The following is a 22,751-nucleotide window of genomic DNA, read 5'->3' on the forward strand; positions in this document are numbered from 1 at the left end:
ACTGGAACCACAGCCCGGCTGCCCTGGGACAGGCCCGACAGGCTGACAGGACACGGGGCAGGCAGGAGTCCCCATCCCCTCTGTGCCCACCTCAACGCGGGGACTTAAGGGACAGGGGGAATGGGGACACAGAAGGGAAATCCCCTCAGGGAATATCCCACCTCCCCAGGGCCCTGACAGAACGCTGGGGCTGAGACTCTGCACGGGGAACCCAAGGATGAGGAGGGGAATGGTGCTGCACCCCGCCCGGAGGTGTCACTGTGATTATGTCAGGTCCAACTCTGCATCCAAACTGCTCCATGGAGGAGAAAACCACAGGTGTCCTTGCCACAGCAGATCCCTTCTGAAGGAAAGGTGTTCTTTATTCCTGCACACGGGTATCCCATGCCACATGGAGCCCCTCAATGCACTTTGACACCGGCTTCTCACCCTTTGCTCCAGCGTTCCAGTACAACACGAGAGGCCAATCCCTGCTCACACACGGGTGCTACTCTTGTGCAAAGCAGCTCAAGTTCCCTGCCGGAACCACCCGCCTCTGCTGCTTCTTGAGCTTGAGGAGCCTGGAGCTGGTCTGGCTACAGTCCCTTATCTAGGATGTCTGATAATTGGGGAGTTTCACAGAGGTCTCAGAGGGGCTGAATGCGGGAATAGTCAAGCAGCAAGAACTGAGCCAGCCTCACCCAGCCCACGCGTAGAAGAACCAGTAGAATCACAAAAGCACCTCTGGTGCTTTCCTAGTTGATATTATTGAGTCTATTAAACAGTATTGATGATGTTTGTTTCTCTTTGACAAGAGGTCGGGGGCTTCTGCCTGCTTTGTGAAGGGAGCCCCTGGGGGCCCATTCCCTCCCGGAGGGGCTGCACTTGCTGCGTGCCGGGGCTTCCATTGCTGGGCCCACTCGCAGTCGCTGAGCTGGGCTGGGGACGAAGGGCGCGGCTGGCCCGGCTGTGATGCCTCTGGCCCGTGTGACATCGGGGAACGTGTCACAATGGGGCAGCTGTAAAAGGCCGCGCAGGTAACGCTGCCCCAGCACAGCCTCGGCAAGCGGTGAGGGCGCACGTGGCGGGGCTGGGCTGGGCCAGGGCCGGGGCACAAGCGCCGCACCCGGGGCTGGATTGTCCCCCCTGCAGCCAGGGCCGGCCCCTCGTGCGAGCGCCTTGGGCAGGGCACGGGGCTGCTGCTGGGCCACTGGCACAGGCCTTGCTGCCCTCCGGCTGTCTGGGGCCCTCTGCTTCCTGCCCTCATATCCCTGCGCCTCCGCGCCTCACTGCACCCACCGCAAGCTGCCTCGGTAGCCCCACTGAAGCCCTTGTCTCTCTCCCCCTGCAGACCATGGCGGACCAATCAGTCCTCGCCCTGGTGGTGCTGCTCCTCTTCCAGTTCCCACAGCCTGTGGTGAACGGCTTTGACGAGGATGTGCAGCGCCGTGCGGCTGAGCTGGAGCAGGCCACCCCGCAGCCGCCTGACCCTGGCTGGGGAGCCCTGCTCGAGGCTGCCTTGCAGCACTGGCCCTTCTTGGCCGCTGCTGAAGGGCTGCTCCTGCCTTTGGGCCTGTGGTTCAGGCGCAGAAGAGCAGCTATGAGGCAGAGAGAGGCAGCCAGGAGAGCGCGAGAAGAGGCGAGAAGGGTCAGGATGGAAATCGCGCAGAGAAGGCTTCTGTTCAAGAGGAGGTACAAGGACATGAAGGAAATGTGGAGGACCATGAAAGTAATGAAGAAGAAAATTACCAGGTTCTTTAAATGAATAAGAAGATGAGCAGGACGTCCAAGGTGAGCTCGGCAGGCTTTTAGAGGAGCACAGACAGCGGCCTGTGGGAAGAAAAAGCTTCCTGCTGGAGATGCTCTTTGGGCTGGCCAAGGCGAGCCGCGCATCTTTGTGAGCAGCCAGCGCACAGAGCTCCCCTTGCTGCCGAGCTCAGAGCTGCGCCGTGGCAGAGGCTCAGGGCTCCCGCCAGAGCTCTTCGCTGTATCTCTGAATTGTATCTATATTAATGTATCTGTTAGCACTTTTCCCTGCAGGAGCCTTAGAGCTGCTCGATTATGGAGGCCTTTGATGGAGGATTGGGCCGGATGGATGCGCATGGATTTCAATAGGGGAAAAGTTTAGAAACAATTCTAAATTTATTATTATATTTAAATCACTTTATTATAGAGTAATACTATTGTACAATATATTAACTGTTATTATTAGTAGTAATAATTAATTATTATAAGTACAAGCTAGAAAAATGCAATACTGGAATTTTTCTTGAGGCGAATATAAAAATATTAGTAAGGAATTTAGAATTTTTAATATTACTATTACAAAGATGTATTATGTAGCAGTGTATTGTATGTAATATATGGTATGTGTTTTATGTATGATATATAGTGCGGTATAATTACTAATAATACATGAGAGTATATTTTAATCTGTATCTTATGAGTTGTAAATGGCAAATTTCATGTAATAGATATCATAGAGTATATAACACCTATAAATCTAGGAATTGCTAGAAACTATTGCTATTATTTCAGTATATGGAGACCAATGATGATACCTTGCTTTTTATCATGTATTTCAATAAAGTTGTCATTTACATAATATTTCATCTGTGACATGTCATGTGTCTGTGCCAACCCTGGAACCCGGGGGCCGCCATGGCTCCGCCCCGTCCCTGCCCGGCTGAGGGCAGCGGCTTCAGTCGGTGCCGCCATGGCTCCGCCCCGTCCCTGCCAGGCTGAGGGCAGCGGCTTCAGTCGGTGCCGCCATGGCTCCGCCCCGTCCCTGCCAGGCTGAGGGCAGCGGCTTCAGTCGGTGCCGCCATGGCTCCGCCCCGTCCCTGCCAGGCTGAGGGCGGAGGCTTCAGTCGGTGCCGCCATGGCTCCGCCCCGTCCCTGCCAGGCTGAGGGCGGAGGCTTCAGTCGGTGCCGCCATGGCTCCGCCCCGTCCCTGCCAGGCTGAGGGCAGCGGCTTCAGTCGGTGCCGCCATGGCTCCCCCCCGTCCCTGCCAGGCTGAGGGCGGAGGCTTCAGTCGGTGCCGCCATGGCTCCGCTCCGTCCCTGCCAGGCTGAGGGCAGCGGCTTCAGTCGCAGGCTGAGGGCGGAGCGGTCGGCCTGATGGCAGCCGTGTTTCTGGTTACGCTGTACGAGTATTCGCCGCTGTTTTACATCGCCCTGGTGTCCGTCTGCTTCCTCGTCACCAGCGCGCTCGTCCTCGGCTGGTCAGTGCTCTGGGGCCGGTGGGGCTCGGCCGAGGGGGCCTGGGCTGTGCTGGGGGTGGGGGGCAAGGCCAGGCCCATGGCAGGGGCTTGGAACGGTCCCTTCCAACCCAAACCCTCCTCGGCTTCTAAACGAGCAATAAAAATAATTTTTAAAAGAAATTATATGTATTTCTGTTAAGCTCGTTCCTCTTTTAGTAATACCGAAGTGTTTTCTTATGTTTTTCGTAATATCATTCATAATACTGGCAGACAATGCGTTTTTATGTACTGAGCTATGTGTTTGTGTCGATGGAAGGGAACGGAGCTGGGGAAGGGTCTGGAGCACCAGGAGCGACTGAGGGATCTGGGAAAGGGGCTCAGCCTCGGGAAGAGGAGGCTCAGGGGGGCCCTTGTGGCTCTGCACAACTCCCTGGGTGCAGCCACGGTCTTTTCCAACTTAAATGTTTCTGTGAATCTGTGAGCTGGTGTCCTGAAGTGTCTCGAGGGGTGGTGAGTGAAAGAGCTTCTGGTTGTGTTTGAGAGGAAGCAGCAAAGATAGCCACTGTTGCCTTTTCCAGAAACAGCTCCTGGAATGTTCATAAGTCCCAGGAGTGTCTGTCAGTGTAAATATTGGTGCTTGCCAAGTGCAGAGCATTGATTGGCAATCAAAATCTTTCATGTAGGAGTTGGGGCTACACCAGACTCGTGGTTTCTGATGGAAATAAAACTCGAGTTTTGTTGAACTTCCTCTCATGGATTTCGCCTTAATATCTGCAAAGTGCTGTGCTTTGTGTTTTCCAGCCTGTGAATTGCAAGTGTTTGAGCTGTAGCTGTTTCTTCTCAGCAGCATCTAAATTCCCTTCTTGGCTTCTCCTTTCATGCAAAGGCTTTTGCTTGTTTCTGGTGCTTTGTTGGCTGCCACGGGCTCACACACGGTTCCTGTGTTGCTGTTGATCTTTCAGAGGTGCTTTGTGAGGAGTTTATGTTCTTGTCTTGCAGCTCCTCCTCTGGACACCCCCTTGCAGTGACACTCCCTGGTGCTGGGTGTCAGTGGAGGCAACTGGGGTTTTTTGTGTCTGGATGGAGCTCCACCTCATTATTTACTTGGAAGCAGTTGAATTCCCTTTTATAAGTTTCTGTGTCCCACTGCACTGATTGTATTAAATTACTATCCACACCTCTGCGCTTCATCTTTAAAAAAAGTTCTTTAAAAAAAAAAATCTTTCCAAGTCGATGGTACTGGTGATAAAGGTATTTTTAAAAAAAGGATGATACCGAGCCATGATTTAGCTAAATCTTCATCATGTCTATCCCTAACCACCGATCCTTTTGCCAATTTAATCATTATTTATCTACTTGTAATAAATGCTGGCAATCCCCTGCTCAAAAAGGCCTGAAATAGATGTCTGCTACAAGATCCTTACATGTATGCACCTGTCCACTGGTGTCTTTTGGGTACAGGGTGTGCAGAGGACTGTCCAGAGGCATTTCTTTTTCAGGATCAGAGATTCCAGTTGCACCTGCACTAGGTGTTATTGCAGTTTATGGAAAGAGATGCATTTTTTTTCTCCAAACTGGAGTGTTAAGGGCCTGTTAATCAAGGAGGAGCCATAGCCAGAAGCTCAGCACATAGAAGCAGGTGATTGTGTGGGCAGCTGCTCAGAGATATTTGCTGCTCCCTTGGAATTCTCCTGTACCATGGTCATGAGCGGGAGCCTCCAAGTGATTTCCATGTGCCTGCAGCTGCAGTTACAGCTCAAGTGCTCCTGAACTTGCTCAGGAAAACAACTCAAATCCTTCATTTGCCACACAGAGCATTGTAAATGCAAATAGTGTCACAGGAGCACAGAACACCTGATCTATTGCTGCAGTGGCATTTGGGCTGCCCCATAATTTTCGGCATTATTTGTTTAATGATGTGTTTGTGGTGGTGTCAGTCAGCTTGGAAAACACCAACTGCTCAGGAATGCTCGTATTCTCATTTGTCAAGCCTTGCAGTTACGGGGAGGAGTGTCTCTTCCTAGGCACAGCCCTGGATACCTGTGGCTCTGCTCACAGTCCAAGTAGGTTAATGCACAGGCAGCTTCCAGAGCCAGCCCCACAGGTGCCCTGGGCACAGGGGTGAAGTGGAATTTAGATCACCTGATTACCTGGGCATTGTATTTTTAGCTGGAGGGGAATGCTCCTGCTAGGAAGAGCTGAAGGCTCAGCACCTGTTGGAAGTCTGGCTCTGCGGAAACATTAATTCATTAACTAAACCCTTGGAAATTCCTGCCTTTTCTAAGCTAGCACTGCTATAAAGAAATTAATGTTCTCCTCTACCAGCTAATGATCTGGACTGTTAGATCACAAAATAAGAACTGTATCTTTATTTATCCTTCCTACACTGAATACTACCATAAAATTTACAGAAAACCACACCTTACTGTGGAACAGAAAGGCCTTTGTGCCTTCAGCTGCTGCTAAAACTGTACCAGAGGCTCTTTTATCTTGCTGCTTTTCAGGAGGATTATCCTGTTGCTTTCAACCAGCAAAGAAAGTTTCCAAGGAAAGAGTTTTTCCTTCACAATCAGGCAGATTTGGTATAAAACAGGAGGCACCTTTATGCACAGCAGCAGAGATCAGCTCTGTTGAGGTTTGGATATTGAAGAAGGGAAACAGCTGCTGCATCTGGTTTCTTTGTGAGTTGTTTAACTGGAATATTCCCCTACAGACCCAGGAAAGTCACTGTGGATGTTTTCAATTGTAGCCGAGAGATTTGACCCTCTATGCACAAATCAAGGATGGCCAAGAGCCTTTGATGATGCCACTGAACAAAAGCAAATGTTTCCATGAAAGGAATGGCTTTAAACAGACAGAGAGCAGGTTGAGGTGGGGTATTAGGAAGAAATTCTTGGCTGTGACGGAGCTGAGGCCATGGCACAGATTGCCCACAGAAGCTGTGGCTGCCCCATTCCTCGAAGAGTTCCGGGCCACGTTGGATGTGGCTTGGAGCAGCCTGTCCCTGCTCTCGGGAGGAGGCTGGAATGGTACTCAGTTCTGCAGGACTCGGGAGGAAATTCTGGCCTAACCCTTCACCACTAGAGGGCACTGACCGCTCTCGTTAATTTTATTCTCTTACTGGAAACCTCCTTTAAAGATTCCCTGTATCACTGAGAAGACTCCTGCCTTCTGACGAAAAGGTGAAGTAGGATTGGCAGGTTATGTTATCCATGCATCCTGGCAGATATTGTGGAAAGCCAAGCTACCTCTGTTTGTTGTGCTGCTTGCTATTTAGAGCTGACAAAAGAAATCAAATGTGTCAACACTAACACTGAACCCACTTGTTCTTGTTTCATGTCTCCTAGGTTTGGTTTGGGTGTTCCTGTTATTCTGAGGAACTCGGAAGAGGCAGAATCCAGCACAAGGGTATTGAAAAAGCGGATGAGACAAGTGAAGAATCCTTTTGGGTTGGAGATCCCTAATCCTGCTGCAGCTTCAGTATCAAGTCGGTGGATTTCTGATGTGATTTTTGTCAATTTGGGTTCCTGAACTTGGTGCTTTCCATTTTCTGCCTAGAATCATAGGATGGTTTGGGTTGGAGGGGACCTTAAAGATCATCATTCTTGCTCTCATCCTTTTCCTTTATCATAATTCCTCAGAAATACACTTGTATTCCAACAGAAATAAGCTTTTACACAGTTTATAAACGTGGTGTTTTTAAAAGTGAAATGTTTGAATATGTAGGTACAGTTTAATTCTCATTAATGAAACACTTCCTGCTATTACAGATCTTTAAGTAACTAAAACATTTGCAAATTACCAACCACTGTGGGCGTTTCTATAAATTTCATGGAATTGTAGAATTTTACAGAATTCATTATGGAGTATGTGCCACCCACTTAAATCTAAGCCCAGATTTTCAGCAGTGTTTGGAAATGCACTATTTTTAATAAACAGATAAATAAATCATCGCCCTCTTTTTCTATCTGTGCTTCAATGGAAACTGAATTTAAATATCTGTTTGGATCAGAGTTCACGCTGTCTCTTACATCCCTGAAATCACCCACACAGGAAGTGGAATTCGTGGCTTTCTGCATCACTGGGGAGCAGTGAGCAAGACTGAGCATCTTCCACCCACACAGATGTGGGGCTTTCCAATGCATGAGGAAGGGCTGCAGCAGATTTCCCCCCTCCCTCAACACAACCCCCCCCAGCACAACAAATCCAAGAATTCAGTCTTCAGGTAACTGAGATTTTTCAGGAGCTTTGAGCACTCCTGCTCCTGTTTGTGCAGGAAGTATTTAGAAGTTGACAGGTTTTTGGAAAAAGAATGGAAAGCATAGATCCCATTTTGCTCCTCCCTCTGCATGATCAAGAGCCGTATTCTTTGAGACCACAGAGAGTTTTGTAGATGAGTGATCCAATTAATACCATTATCTCACAAGGGAATGGACTTTGAGCTAAAGTTTGTGCTCTTGGATCTGCCAGCGAGTGTGTAAAGTGTTACTAGAAGTTAAAATTTACCCTTCTTAAAATGCACGTGGTATTTTTGTGAGCTTAATCAGCCATTTTATCTCCTCACACCCACTTCCTCACCCCACTGACTTCCATAAACACTAAACTGAATCTAAATTGATAGAAGATTTGTTTATAATGATAAATAATTTTTGTTCTTTTATAATGTTTATCATTTTAGGGGTGGCCTTATTGCAGCCTTTCAGTACCTGAAGGAAGCCTAAAAGAAAGATGAAGAGAGACTTTTACAAGGGATGGGATGACAGGACATGGGGTGATGGATTCACACTGCCAGAGGGCAGGGTTAGATGGGATATTGGGAAGGAATTCCTGGCTGTGAGGGTGGTGAGGCCCTGGCACAGGGTGCCCAGAGAAGCTGTGGCTGCCCCTGGATCCCTGGAAGTGTCCAAGGCCAGGCTGGACGGGGCTTGGAGCAACCTGGGCTAGTGGAAGGTGTCCCTGCCCATGGCAGAGGGTGGAACTGGATGATTTCTAAGGTCCCTTCCAACCCAAACCATTCTACAATTTCATGGTTCTACGATAAAAATCTGTGACACTGAAGTTGTTTTCTGCTTGATGCTCTTTAAGCAGCTACATTTAGCAATTCCAGGATTCCTGCACACAGCAAATTAATGGAATTCTCCTCCTCTTTCTCCAAGGGGGTGTAACACTGACACCTGACTGTCTGGAGGACTGTGTCCTTACCTGCTACTGGGGTTGCAATGTCCAGAAACTCCACGAAGCACTGCAGAAACATGTCTACTGCTTCAGAATAAAGACTCCTCAGGCATTAGAGGATGCTCTCTACAATGAATACCTCTACAAACAACAGCACTTGTATCCTTTTTCTGAACTGTTTTGACAAAATATGTTAATTTTTTTGGCACGGGGAGTGTTGATGCTGGTGAACACACCACGGGTTTTGGCACAACTCATTTATGAACAAACACGATGACAAATATTCTTCATGCAAACGTCACATTTGTCTGCAATTGAAGCCACTGATTGTTTTCCTTCACACAGACAAAGCATTAAAAAAAATGACAAGGCAGAGAAATATTGTCAGTTACCAGAAGATGCTCAAGTTGTGGATTTTGGCCCTGTGCCTAGAGCTCGGTATCCCTTGGTAGCATTGCTGACGTTAGCAGATGAAGAAGACAGAGAAATATATGATATTGTAAGTAATATCAGAGTATATTTCAGGGTCACTGTGTTTAAGGTCTGAATGTTTCAGGAGAGAGGCTTGAACAAAGCAGCTTCACTTCCCTGTTCCCTAGAACTTGGTCCTTCACTTTCTTATTTTCTAAAATAAAGCAGTTCAAAGCTTTAACTTCCAAACCTCAATCTTTGAAGAGGCAGTGGATAAACATTGCTTACTCTTTACTCATTCACTAAAGCATTTAAAAAGATGCTTGTGATTTTCCCAAAGCTCCTGCCTCCAGGGTCTCTGTGGTCAGAGGAAGGAGGGTTGGGGCAGTTTAGCAACCTGTTATTCTGATTTCTGGGATCACGCAGCGCTGTGGTGGAGCTCTCACGCTGATATGGACTCTTGGATTCTGTTGGCAAGGCAGGAGGGTTTTTTTGTAAGTGTCTGGCACAGATATGGAGCTGATTGCTGACTTGGCTGTTACAAACATAGAAATTACCTTTCTGCCCCAGGTCTGTGCCATGGTTATGTCTCACAGGAGCCAACTCCAGCGCACTTACAGGAAGGAGTGAAGGTCTGGCTTGAGGCTGATAGGAGATACTCAGCTCCCCGAAAAAGGTCTCCTCCTAATCTCTTACTGTTAAAGCAGCTTCAACCTCACCACATTGCTGTTTAATATCCTTTATAGACTCTAAATTGATGATCTCTGAATGATTTAAGACACACTTTTATCTCCCATCTGTTCATTGGATTGATAATCTACTTGCACCAACTCCTTGAAGAGGAGCACAACTGAACTCGGAAGCAAATTGCCTAAATCCACTGAACACTTTTCCATGCATTCATCTGGAAATTGTAATCACACCAGCACCTAAGAAATCTGTCCCCTTTCCAGGTGATGCCTGTCCTTGGCTTCTTGTCACCTGACCGTAGGACTGCCCTCCTCCCTTCTGTTCCCACTTGAGATGTTTTAATGTTTTAATACATTTTTATATGTTCAGATGTCAGACTAGTTTAACATAAGGAGACTGTAAATTTAATATTTGAATGTATGTCACATTAGCATGGGCATGAATTTGTAACACTTCTCTTTTGAGCCTTAACATAGAAGAAAGGGATGGAAGGAGAATGGGGGAGGTATTTTTCCTCTGGTTTTGGAGGAAAGGAGCACATTTAGAATCTGTAAATCCAGTCAAGGGGTAACTCCATCTGAATTCATTGCCAGACAAATGTCAGAATTGCATCTGGTTTGTTGAAACAAACCTGTAAAATAGAAATGGAGTGTGGAAATGGATCTTTGCCAGTGTGATATTACCATTTTGAATTATTTAAGAGGTCTCTGTGGGTGTGTGTCCATCACTGTGGATGGTGTGCCAGTGCCTCTTTCCTGGGAGCAGGGTCTGATTTTCATCCTAACTGGTTTTGTGGCAAGATCATCCCTATTTGATTTTGTGCCATAATTTTCTTCTAGATCCAGAAAATTAGCATGACCATATATAAGGGTTACAGAAATTACTGGAAGACTGGCAGGGCTAAGGTGGAAGCTTAGCTCTCAGGCACTGTGATTTAGAAAAAAAAGACCCTTTTGCCAAGGAATAGTGAATTCAGTTCTTATAAATCCATATGTGTAGGTATATACACATTTGAACTCTATTTAATTAGCCATGTGTGGATTTTGAAGTGCAAGTCTAATTTGCCTTTAAATTTCTTTTTAAAGCAAAACAGCTTCTAAATTTCATTTCTCTTTTGACAGCTTCTGGGAACTACAATAATATTGAATTTCACTTTCTTTTTTCCCAGCTTTTCAGAGGCTATTACGTAATTTGGGCAGGGTGGGGTTTGTTAGGCACAGCATACAAGCTTAGAGTGCTTGTATTTCCAGAGGAATTATCTAAAGTCAGCCCGTGGGGGTTCAGAATCCTTTCCAGTGAAATCTGTCTTTTGCCTGCTCAGATTACAAGCCAATCAGTGACACTTCTTAGTGATTTTTGGAGTCCAAAAACTGCAGTCTGTGTGTTTGTGAGGGAAGGGGGAGAAAGTGGAGAAGACTGCTCAGGTGTCTTTCCAGTTTCCATGAGGTGGGACCTGCCAGAGCAGGTCTCTGCTATAAACTGGCCACAGAAGGGCTCCATGGGAAGCAGGGTGGGAAGCTGAAGGAGCACCAAGTGCTCTTTTGTGCCATATCCTGTTTATACCTTGTCCAGAGTATTTTTTTTTGATCAGTACTTGAAGTCAACATTGTTGAACTCCTGATTGTCTAAGGAATTAAGCAGGTCAGAAGCTGTACCAAAGCAAATCAGAGAATCACAGAATAGTTTGGGTTGGAAGGGACCTTAATGATCATCTCATTCCACCCCTGCCATGGGCAGGGACACTCCCACTAGCCCAGGTTGCTCCAAGCCCCGTCCAGCCTGGCCTTGGACACTTCCAGGGATCCAGGGGCAGCCACAGCTTCTCTGGGCACCCTGTGCCAGGGCCTCCCCACCCCCATAGCCAGGAATTTCTTCCCAATCTCCCATCCATCCCTGCCCTCTGGCAGTGGGAAGCCATTCCCTGGCTCCTGTCCCTCCATGCCTTGTCCCCAGTCCCTCTCCAGCTCTCCTGGAGCCCCTTTAGGCCCTGCAAGGGGCTCTGAGCTCTCCCTGGAGCCTTCTCTTCTCCAGGTGAACATTCCCAGCTCTCTCAGCCTGAGTGATAAGTTACTAAACATAGGATTTTTTCTGTTTGCAGATTGCAATGGTGGCTGTAATTCACATTCCTGATGAAAGCTACAGACTTTCCTGCCGAATATTGTATCAGTATCTCCTCCTAGCTCAAGGTCAATACCATGATCTGAAGGTAAGCCATGCACGGAGTCTGGTTTCATGTGTATGACAGTGTTAACTTTAGCTTGTGTAGGCTTTCAGGAGCCTAAATTAGTACAAGACTTCTATTGTCATGCAAAGAATTGGATGGTAGTTAAAATTATTTTATCAGTTAAGTAGTTCCACAGGAAACTATTTTCCATGAAAATATTCAAGATTTCCTGGAAAAATTACTTGCTTCTAGTCTAGGAGTTCTGGTGTCCACTTAGTAAAGCAGTAGGAAGAAATTGACTGTTGAATGCTTCTTCTTTCCAGAATATTTATTTCCTTTCTAGTCACTCAAACCTCTTTCTTCAAAATTCCCTTTCAGTCAGGAAAGCCTCAGAAGAAACTTACATTTTTAAAATTCCTTTTTCCTGCACTATTGTTAGGAATCGTGCCCAGAAGAATTTGTGCTTCACGTAAAATAAGATAAAAAAAGGAGTAGGGGATTGGAATATGAGCAAGAGCAGAATGGGTTGAGCAAAGCAGATTTGACAGAGTGATGGATGTAATTCTGGTAGGAAGGGATAGAAGATCCCTCTAGGCACAGAGGCTGATGGACCAGAAACAAGCCTGAGCTGCTCAAAACCTGAGTACTTCTAAAGTTCATACATGATGTTGATTTGATGCAGTCCAAGATCTGATGACTTATCTTTAATAATTTCCCACTGTTTTAAGTAATTTCATGTTTCTGAAATGCCTTTAGCTGGAGGCCAGGCAGCTGCCAGGACCCACACAGAGTCTGGCACTGTTTGACCCAGTGGACACCAGTGAATGGACCCAGTGGAACTTCCATTGCCCTTGTGTGTGTGCAGAGATCGGGGGGAGTTTGTTCACTTCTAAATATTTGTGTTTATGTGTATTTTAGCAACTCTTCATGTCTGCAAATAGTCCTGCACCCTCCTCCAGTGATACCTTCCCTGGTGAGAGCAGCACTGACACAGGGTTGCTGGAAAAGGCCGGGCTGGCTGGAGATGAACCGGAATTGCAGGAAGAAAACACCAAAGACTGTGTTGTTTGCCAGAACGGCCCCGTGAACTGGGTCCTCCTGCCCTGCAGACACACGTGCCTGTGCGATGGCTGCATCAAGTATTTCCAGCAGTGCCCAATGTGCAGGCAGTTCGTGCAAGAGTCTTTTCCACTTTGCAGCAAAAAGGAGCAAGATGAGGATGAATCGACCCATGTCTTGCAACATGTTCTTCCTGGAAGAGTTTTTTAACAGGAGTTAAAAATAAAAGACCTGGGTTGTGTGCACTAAGATTAAATGTGGAAGCCAGACTATTTATGGGAGGATATGTAGCATTAACTTGTAGGATTTTGCTTTTTATTGTTGGGTGATTTTCAGCTTCCTTATTTTTCCTCGCTCCATATGCTCGCAGGAGCACTGCTTCCCCGTGCAATGTGGACAGAAGTGCGTAGGATATCTCTGAAGGATGTGATTTTATTTATAACTCCTTCCTAGTTTTTCTTGGAGCACTATTGGAGGCTATTTTGACTACTAAATTTAGGCTGTCTACTAAAAAAAGAATAAAACTTGCAAGTGCAGTTGCACGAGGCTCATTCTATATTTATTGTGTTTAAAATACTAGAGCTGTATATGTTTTAACTCAGTATAATTTAGGAACTCAGCACTTTACAGAATGTACCGTATGAAGGAAAGTAAATATTCTTCATTGTTAACCCCCTGTGTGTTTATTTTGTAGCTGAAGGTTGGACTGCAGCAGGAGCTGGGGGTTGAAGGTGTGGCTCAGGACACTGTTTCTGGCTGGTTTGAAGGATTCGTGTGTTGAGGGACTTCAGCCAAAGCCCTCTGGAAAGATTTTTGTTGATTATTCTTGAACTACATGTTGCTGACACTTTCAAGCCCGAGCTTCTGCAATGACATCTTGAGACAGATTTTCAGTCTTGTTGGCAGTGCCTGTAAGAACTTGTTCTCCATGCAAATGTTGGTTAATCACTCCCCAGAGTGGTGGCAGTTTTGTGGTGCTTTGAGGGATTTCCAACTCTTTTCGCTTGCATGGTCAACTTGGATGACCAGTAACAAGTTAACCAGTTACTTTTATCAATAGTCCCAGGAAATGTACTTGCTCTAACAAAGGAAGAAGCTAAAGAATAGCAGAAATTATTTCCTTTCACTCCAGTGGTGTGTTGTCAAAAGCAATAAAAACGGCTGTTGAGAAGAGAAAATGGTTCGTGTCTTTAAAGAGAGACAAATTCTCCTAAAGACAAACGGGCTGAGTCTCACATCTGCTCATATAGGGGAGAGTGATCCTTAGAACCTGTAGAAATGGGAGTAGCTGCTTTCTGCCCTCCTTCTTGTTCCCTTGCAGCTTTTCCTCACATCCAATTCCAGGACAGCTGCTCAGGCAGGGAAAGCCGTGCTTCACGATCCTCAGCTCCACTCTCCTGCAGCTCCAGGGTACACACAAGATGCTGCACACCTCCAAACCAGGGAAGGAAGCTTCTCCTGTTCAAAGGTATTCCATCTTCACCTTTCCATCCTTCTTTTTTTGATTGTTTGCTGTGACCCTGCTTCCAAACTCCTGGCAGTTACCTCTGAGGAAAATATTTAGGTGGTACTGTTGGGAAGAGTAATGGTTAGTTGTAAGGACAGGTGGAAGTGGGGAGTTGATGCCTGTAGCCACAGATTTCCAGCCAGTGATCAGCAGGCTGGTTGTAAGATAATTTATCTGCTCTGCCTAAAGTGCCCATCCTGGCCAGGGACAACTTGGGAATAAACTGCTGGACAAACCAGGCTGTTGTTTGCACTGTGTATCAACCAGGAATGACACCCCGAGGCGTCTGTGGGGATGGAGCAGTGCCTGATCCATGGCAGCAGCTGCTTCCACACCAACAGCTCACAGAGCATGTGGGACAGTGGCTGGGCAGCTTGTTATTTCAGAGGAGCAGGTTAATGCTGTGCTGGTTCCAGCCTGGAGCTGGGCACTGATGATTAGCAGGGACTTATTTGCCCACGGAGATGATGAAGGAGGTGTTGTTTACTACTTGACCACAGTAGTCACCGATATTTAATCAATTAATTAAAATCTCCCATCCAATATTGTAATCCAAACCTGTGGGTTTATTTAATCTCACAGTGAAATGGTATTCAAGTAACCCCACAGAGAGTTGCCTGGTCTGTCTCATCCTTCAATCGATGCCAATATTAAATAATAATGGCAAGCAGGATGTAGCTGTGCTGAACTGCCAGGCCATGTATTTACCATTAAGTCTGTCCCAGCTTTTCATTTGTTACTTGTTCTTTTAATAGCATTTTCCAGAGATGCTTAGTTGCTTTCTCTGCTTTAACAAGCTTCCTTGCTGGCCCAAATGAAAGACCTGATGGAGAGTAGCTGGCTCATTACATTTGCCCTTCTTCTAAGAAGCCATCCCAAAATACAGATCAGGAGAGAAGGAAAAGGAGCAGCTCTAAAGCTGCTCAGTGTGTCCCATGGTTGTCTTAAAGCAGGGATTCAAGGCTCTTAGAGAGAGATAAAACCTTCCTGTGACCCACAAAAACGCAGTGTATTGGCAGAGGCTGTTCTGCTGTCACCTTGTTGTAATAGAGGTGATATAACATTCCTTTTCTGCTCCTTATAGATGATGTTTAGGATTTGGTGACATCAAGGAACATGGGAATACTTCTGGCAACAAGACTTAGTTCTTTTAAGCAGCATTGAAGTGTTTCAGATTTGTAATATTTTTTGCGAGAGAGGTTGGTTTGATTTGATTCATCAACTCTAATCAGAGCTGAGGCTTCCAAATGGGTTGATCAGACTAAGTGGTGCTATTTAGGGATATCCCAAGGTGTCTTTCCAAGTGCTGATGGACAGTGACACGGACATCTTCCTTCTGTAGGGAAGGTTGCTGTGTTAGGATCTTCCTTCCTCCTTGTCTGCTTCCTCCCAAGTAGAGGGGAAAATGGTTGTAGGGAAAATCCAGGTCAGCTCAGGTGGCTGCTGTACAGCTCCCTGACAGGTGGGTGCAGCCAGGTGAGTGTTGGTCTCTTCTCCCAAGAAACAAGGAATAGTACAAGAGGAAGCGGCATCAAGTTGCACCAGGGGAGGTTTAAATTGGACATCAGGGAAAATTTCTTCACTGAAAGTGTGGTGAGGCTGTCCACAGGCTGCCCAGGTACATGTTTTGTTCAGCTTTAAGATGAAATTCTGTGTGAATCTGATTTCAATGCCTCATTTACATGCTAACATCAAACTTTGGGTATGGTAAAAGCAGACAGGAATCAGGGGCTGAGTTTCTCCTGCTCATTTGCACGTTTGCTGGGGCTCCCCGTGCCCTGAGGAAGCTCTGCCAGGTCTGCAGGTGACGTCTGCCAGGTGAGGGAGGTGTGGGGCTGACGTCTGTAACTGGAAGTCTCTGCAGCAGCTGGCCACCAGTCACCACTTGCTCAGCTGTCCTCGCATCCAGAGTAAACAAGGACTGGCCTCTGTCACTGCAGCAGACGTGCAGCCCCTGCAAAGGCTGTCCCTGGTGTCCTGTGTGTGTGTAGCTGATGTAATTAATGCCAGGGATAGCTGAATTTCATCTGCAACAGCAGAAGTCCTCTGAACTGAGCTGTTAGAAAAGCTTGGTGTTGCCTTGCTGGAATATGCTGGGCAGGAAAAAAAGAGAAAACCAGGATTAGGGGTTTATTTCTGGATAACTTTGGTATTAGTACCATTTATGATGGTACATGATGATGCAGGTGCAAACCTGAGCACAGCTATGAGGCCACAAATGAGCACTGGAGAGTCCCATGCTTTGCAGGATCTGCCAAAACAGCCCCCAAAAACACAGAGAGGGCCAGAAAGTGACTGCTGAATGCTTCAGAGTCACTTGGGCAGCTTTGCTAATTGTTTGCTTTTACTCCCTCGTGTCCATGAGCAATATGGGTAGAGAGACAAGAGCTTGTAGTGCAGTGTGGATATACTTGTAAAAAGGGACTGCTACTGGTTGGCTTCCATAAATTTGCAGGAATGTGCAACACCTCCATAAAAGCACCTTTGTATGGATGCTGCTGCAGCTGAGCTAGAAGAGGTCCTGCCTTAATTACCCCATCTCATAATGGGAATGATTTAAAAAATTAGAAATACTGTATGTAGACACAGTCTTAAGACTAAATGAATCCGTCAGCAGAGTCTGATGTCCAAAGTGAGGGGTCTTTGCGTTTCTCCCACAGAATTTTGGAAATCAATGACATTATAAATTCATGCTGAGGTTACTGAGCCTTCATCAGGCTTGGGAAACCCAAAAAACTCCTTTTGTTCCTTCTCCCTGCACATGCAGTCCTCAGGCATAGAAAGGACAACACTGGGATGTTTGTCACAGTTGTGACATGAGGATTTGCATTTCTGTCACACTTCTGGAGGTGTTCAAGGCCAGGCTGGATGGAACTTGGAGCAGCCTGGTCTAGTGGAAGGTGTCCCTGCCCAGGACAGGAGGTCAGCGTGAGTTGATCTTTAAGGTCCCTCCCATCCCAAACCATTCTGGGATTCTCTGATTTCCATTCTTTAGAAAACACCTGTGCTACCTGTGCAGTTCCTGGATCCTCCTGAGATTTGAGTGAATCCCAGAACTGCTTCTGTGGGACCTGCAATAATTATCAGGGCAATTAGTTGCTACCTGTGTTTTCTATCCTCAGTCTGCAGCGACCTTTTATCAGCAGAAGATTTGCACTTAAAAAGCTTTTCTAGGTTTTAAATGCCTCCTCCAGCTTTTTGTCTTCATCAGCTGACGGGTTCTAGCAGTTCCTAATAATTTTTCCTCTCCTATTGCATAGCCACTTCACATCTAATATTTCCTGGCAGATTTCTCAGTAGTAGCTGCAGTCAGGGGACTGGTGAGAGGTCTAATGCATCACTTCTCTCTCTCCTCGTGCTATTTATTCCAGTGTCTATCAGCTCCTCATGAGCAATACTTTAACAAACAGGCTGGAGGGGAGGATTGCTAACTTGTGAATTATTTTGATAGTTATCCTCTTCTTTCTTCCCTGTAATTCTGCAGATGCCGTTGAGTTTGGAGACAGAACAGAGCTGTACCAGGGGTTATCATGCATCAGTCTCCTGCCAGCAGAACTGTGAGATACAGATGTTGTGCCTTCCCTGGTCACGTGCAGAACAGACATTGTGTTTGGTTTTTCACTCCAGTTCCTGAGGGTCCTCAGTTTCAAGGATTTTCCCTGTAGGGAAAGACCATAAACTGCAAGCTCAAAAAGCACCAGCTTGGAGGGAGCCTGGGGTGGGATATTGCTGGCAGCAAGGTTGAGGATGATCACAGCAAGCAATGAGCCCCGAGGGAGTCAAACATGGCATTGTCTCTGCTTGCCAGGGTGAGCAGACCCCTGTGGGGCAGCACATTCCATTGATTAAAGTAAGACCAGGGCAGCGATTTATGGCACAGCACAGCTTGAAAAGCAATGATTTTCATTCACCAGATGCTGCCATACACGAGACAAGGTTGGTGACCCAGCTGCTGCCTTTCCTTTGAAAGCCAGTCTCCTCCCAGGTGGTCAGTACCAAACCCTGGCTGGAGTGGCTGCAACATCATCCAAACCATCGTCTGCTGGTTCAGCTGGAGTGACACAAGAACTTAGCTTTATATTTTGCCATAGGACCAAAAAAAGGGTGTTTGCAAAGAGCTGGTGGATTCCCATTAAAGAATGCAACTTTCCCAGTCTTTCAATCTCTAAGTGTCTTCCCAGGGACGCAAAAATGCATGAATGAGTGTGCCAGCTCCAGTTTTCCCTTTCAGCACTCACTTCTTAATGAAAAGGTCTCCATCAAATTTCACAGCATTCAATGCTCTGTCATTAGGAGGGCTTGGGCAAGATGCAGAACAGCCCTTGGAGGTCTCAGTGGACCATCTCCATTTATATCTATTGCAGCTGTGCGCACACATGCTTGTTAGTCCATGCAGCCCTAGATGTCCCTTCCCTGGGTTTTGCTGAAGTTGTTTGGAGCCAGGAGCAGGAAGATCAATGAGGGCTGTTTTCTTCCACGTTTATCTTCCACATTTGGATCCCCTTCCATTTCAGCGAGTGGGAGCATTGAGGTTTTCCTCCACCCCAGCATCCTGGCTACATCTAAACCCTCACCCAGCCTAGAAACTCCTCCTCTCTCCTTTAAGGATATTCTTAAATTACCCTAATTTTGCCAGCTGCTCCATTATTAATAACTAACTAGGAAAACTGCCACAGTGTCAGTGGAGCTGACATGCGTCTTGAGCTGGAACCAGGCTTCCAAGCAGAAGCACTTGAGAGGGGTGGTTAGGGAAGCAATTTCCTCGATGGTTCGTGCTAATGCACATACCCAAGCCTGCCTTGGAGCTGCTGGAGCCGGGGAGTCGAGCAGCTCCGTTGCATGGTGCCTCCTTGGGGATCAGTGTCTTGTTTCATCAGGGCCATCTGCTTGCAACACAGCCTCAGTCAGCTCCAAGTCCTACAACAAGCTGCTCTGAGTGCCGGCTGGAAACGGTTGGAAAAATCGGAGTGTTGTAGGTAAACATGAGGCTGGCTATGGAATACGGCCATGCAGGGAGTTGTCTGGCTGGCAAGCATTTATGGGGTATTGATGTGCATGAAGAGGGGCCCAGAGCTACTCGGGGGTGCAGACCCATGCCAGGTGTGAGTAGAGCTGTTCTCTGTGCCCATGCCAATGGCTGGAAAGGATGGAATGGGACGTGTTTCGTGTAACCCACAATCCAGCACCAATAACCAGGCTGCCCTGAAGGCCAACACACAGAAGGATCTCAGTCCTGCAAAGGCACATTCTGCAAATGCTCACTTGCTGTTGATGGGACGATGAGGTTTTGCAATATTTATATTCAAGGGGTTGTTTGAAACTGGCAGAGCCCAGTGAAACTCACTGGAAATCCTTCACATCCACTTTTGCATCCCCTTCTTCCTGGGCTCCTCTTCATCACCGATTCTGTTGGCATCTCCAGGCGTGAGAGCAGCCTGTGATCCATTTGCCAGGGGTGGTTTTTTGAGGACCATTAGTTAAGCTGATTTATTTTGTTGGCTCTGTGTCCCTGGGGTCCCTGTGAGCCAACTCATCAAGCGTGCAGGGCAGAGCTGACACTGCTGGAGAGGCAATGTCTGGGCTCTCCCAGCATTTCAGAGAGGACATGGGATTTTCTCACAGCAACCCCTTGACAATGGCTAACTGTCATAATGGCTAATACAATGTGAGCAGCCCTTCCATGCTGACCAGTATTTCCCAGTGCTCCTTTCCCCAGGTGTTTGCACCCAGGTGCTGCCACTTCTTCTCCTTCCCTTTCAGATCTGCGGTTGCAGCTCAAGCCAGAGGGTTAAATGTGCTTTTCCTACCAGCCCTCATCCCCCATCACCCAGTGATCGCTGAGTCCAGCATCAGAGGAGTCAGCCCCTGCTGCTTTCACCAGGATTTGGGCTGTGCAACACTTAGTTTTCTACTAACAGGGCTTAAGAAACAGTGGTTGTACATCCACACTGAGAGCTGATACATACAAAGGGTCATATTAAGGCTGGAAAATGGTCTTTAAGGTCCCTTCCAACCCAAACCCTTCAAGGATTCTGTGATTTTTTTTTTTATGTCTACCTCATCCAGTTTGGAAATACAGACCCACATAGGTTTTATTGTTTACTTAAGAAAAAAAACCCCTTATATTTCTTTTTAGTGTGCATTTGCTTTTGGAAGGGCGTTTTTTTGTCTGAATTTTACAGCTCCACTTCAGAACCCAAGGTAACGGAAATGCTGCCATCCCAGTGGCCAATTCCCACACTGTGTTTAGGAACAAATGAAAGAGATGTTGTGTTTAATTATCTCAGCCTGCCTACCACGGTATTTTCACTAATATTTGGGTTTAATGAGCTAGGAAATCTGGGCCATTGTGTGCTGGTGGATACACTCATCCTTTCTTCAGCTAAATATGTTATCAGATAGCTTCCACGGAGATGAGCAACTGCTTCCTTTGAACTCAGGAATCTTCAGGATTCACTAATTTGCTTAGACCACCTGCTTGGCTAATATTACCACTGGCCTCTTTTTTTCCCTCTGAAATGGTAAACAGAAATCTAAATGTTGCTGTACTGACCCTGGAGAAGAGGACGCTGAGGGGAGACCGCACAGAGGGTGCAGGTTCCTCATGAGGGGCATTGGAGGGGCAGCTCTGATCTCTGCTCTCAGTGACAGCACCCAAGGGAACAGCTGGAGCTGTGCCAGGGAAGGTTTAGGTTTGACATCAGGAAAAGGTTCTTCCCCCACAGGATGCTAGGCACTGAACAGGCTCCCCAGGGAATGGCCACAGCCTCAAGGCTGCCAGAGCTCCAGGAGCATTTGGACAACGTTCCCAGGGATGCACAGGGTGGGATTGTTGGGGTGTCTGTGCAGGGCCAGGAATTGAACTCGATGATCCCTGTGGGTTCCTTTCAGCTCAGAAAGGGACCTTTCTATGACCCACCCCAAGCCAACACCTGATCTGCCCCAGCCCACAGCACAGACAATGCACAGCCCCTGTAACAGCCTCTGCTTCCCACCCAGGGACTTGCAGCCCTGCAGAAATGCTCCAGCTGGATCTGCAAAGATCCCAAGGTCCCACAGGAATTACCATATAAAACAGAATTATCCTGCTTCTCCACGCACTCTGCCTTGTGTTTTGCATGGGGTGTCTTTGCTCCCAGGACACGTGGGCTGCACTTTGGATTCCCCATCGGCAGGGAAGAGAGTTGGCCACGGGGTGTTAGTGAGTCCCCCCACTGCAGTCAGGGAAGGAGATTTGCTCCCAGCCGGCTTGAGGATCCTTCCATCACAATGATCTGCACCCGCCCTGCAGAGCACGGAATGCAGCAAGGAATTTCTTCCACGGGTCACAGATCTATTTTTTAATTACCATAGAAACCTCCAAACATCAGGCGTGTGCTGTTACGTCAGGGTCTCACTCCTCCACAGCTGCCTCCTTGGGACACTCTGGGGAACAGGAACTGTGGGGTCCTAAATGGCAGGTGATTATTTTTGGATTAGTAAGCACGGTCTTGGTGTCTTCTGGAGCACAGGATAGAAACTGTGGCTTTGGTCCTTTTACTCTTTTCATCCACGACTTGCTGGTGTGGGGGGACACCATTTCCCACCGCCCTACCCAGCCTCACAGGGGGATGGATTTGCTGCTTCAGCCCTAAATATATATCCTTCCCATCACTGCCGTTCCCACTTTAGACATGCAAAATGCAAAACCTGGGAGGCGTTCTTGGCACAGCCAGCTTGGCAACCCTTAAATTAGCGGGGTGTGAGCGCATGGCGTTCCCACCCGGAGCTCCTCGTGCTGCCGGAGCCTCGCTCCGCGTTCCCGCGCGAGACGCGCACCCGGCGCGGCAGATGGTGCATCCTCACGGCTCCACGGGCCATCCCAAAGCACACCCCGGCAGCAGGAGGGCTGTCAGCACTTAGGTGAGGGGAATGGGGCTCCTTGGTAGAGCATTTATTGGGATGGAGCTGGAGGACGAGGCAGATGGCCGGGGTTTGTTGGCAGGGAGCTCCTGTTTGTTTAATTAGTCACCAGACAGACTGAGAGCTAAAGGCAAACTCCAAGTGTGGTGAGATGGACCATTTGCCCTTGATGTCTACCTGGTGATCCTCATCTCATCATCCTGCTGTGGGATTGATGCTCCAGCACACAGGACCAGGTGTTCCAGGTGATTTCAGGTGGCCTTTGTTTCCCCCCCTACTACTTTTCCCCCAAAAGGGGCAGATTCAGACACGTGTGTTGCTTCAAAAAGCAACCAAAGGATGCACAAACACAGAGTTTTCCTTTCTCCAGCCCCCACCAGAGCACACAGCCACTTTTTGCTTTTTCTAAAGCAGCTCCAAGAGAGCTGCAGAGGGACTTTGGACAAGGGCCTGGAGTGACAGGACAAGGGGGAATGGCTTCCCACTGCAGAGGGTTAGATGGGATATTGGGAAGAAATTGCTGGCTGTGAGGGTGGGGAGGCCCTGGCACAGGGTGCCCAGAGAAGCTGTGGCTGCCCCTGGATCCCTGGCAGTGTCCAAGGCCAGGTTGGATGGGACTTGGAGCAACCTGGGACAGTGGAAGCTGTCCCTGCCCATGGCA

At 47.5% G+C, this 22,751-nt stretch overlaps 1 protein-coding gene across 1 annotated transcript; it reads left to right on the forward strand.

Moving 5' to 3' along the window:
- Nucleotides 1-2,983: 2,983 nt before the first annotated feature.
- Nucleotides 2,984-13,859, forward strand: CGRRF1 (cell growth regulator with ring finger domain 1). Its single transcript, XM_039553170.1, has 6 exons — nucleotides 2,984-3,203; nucleotides 6,530-6,669; nucleotides 8,339-8,516; nucleotides 8,709-8,856; nucleotides 11,557-11,664; nucleotides 12,541-13,859. Exons 1-6 carry the CDS (start codon nucleotides 3,100-3,102, stop codon nucleotides 12,889-12,891), a joined length of 1,029 nt encoding a protein of 342 aa, XP_039409104.1. The 5' UTR covers nucleotides 2,984-3,099; the 3' UTR covers nucleotides 12,892-13,859.
- Nucleotides 13,860-22,751: the final 8,892 nt, after the last annotated feature.

The sequence above is a fragment of the Corvus cornix genome, chromosome 5 (genome assembly GCF_000738735.6).
Source record: "Corvus cornix cornix isolate S_Up_H32 chromosome 5, ASM73873v5, whole genome shotgun sequence".
Lineage (NCBI taxonomy): Eukaryota > Metazoa > Chordata > Aves > Passeriformes > Corvidae > Corvus > Corvus cornix.

Excerpts from the sequence above, each read along its gene's own strand:
- CGRRF1 (XM_039553170.1), top strand. The coding sequence starts at position 3,100 with ATGGCAGCCGTGTTTCTGGTTACGCTGTACGAGTATTCGCCGCTGTTT. Across the intron at positions 3,204-6,529 it reads AGCGCGCTCGTCCTCGGCTG|GTTTGGTTTGGGTGTTCCTG; the intron begins GTCAGTGCTCTG and ends CATGTCTCCTAG. Across the intron at positions 11,665-12,540 it reads GTCAATACCATGATCTGAAG|CAACTCTTCATGTCTGCAAA; the intron begins GTAAGCCATGCA and ends TGTGTATTTTAG.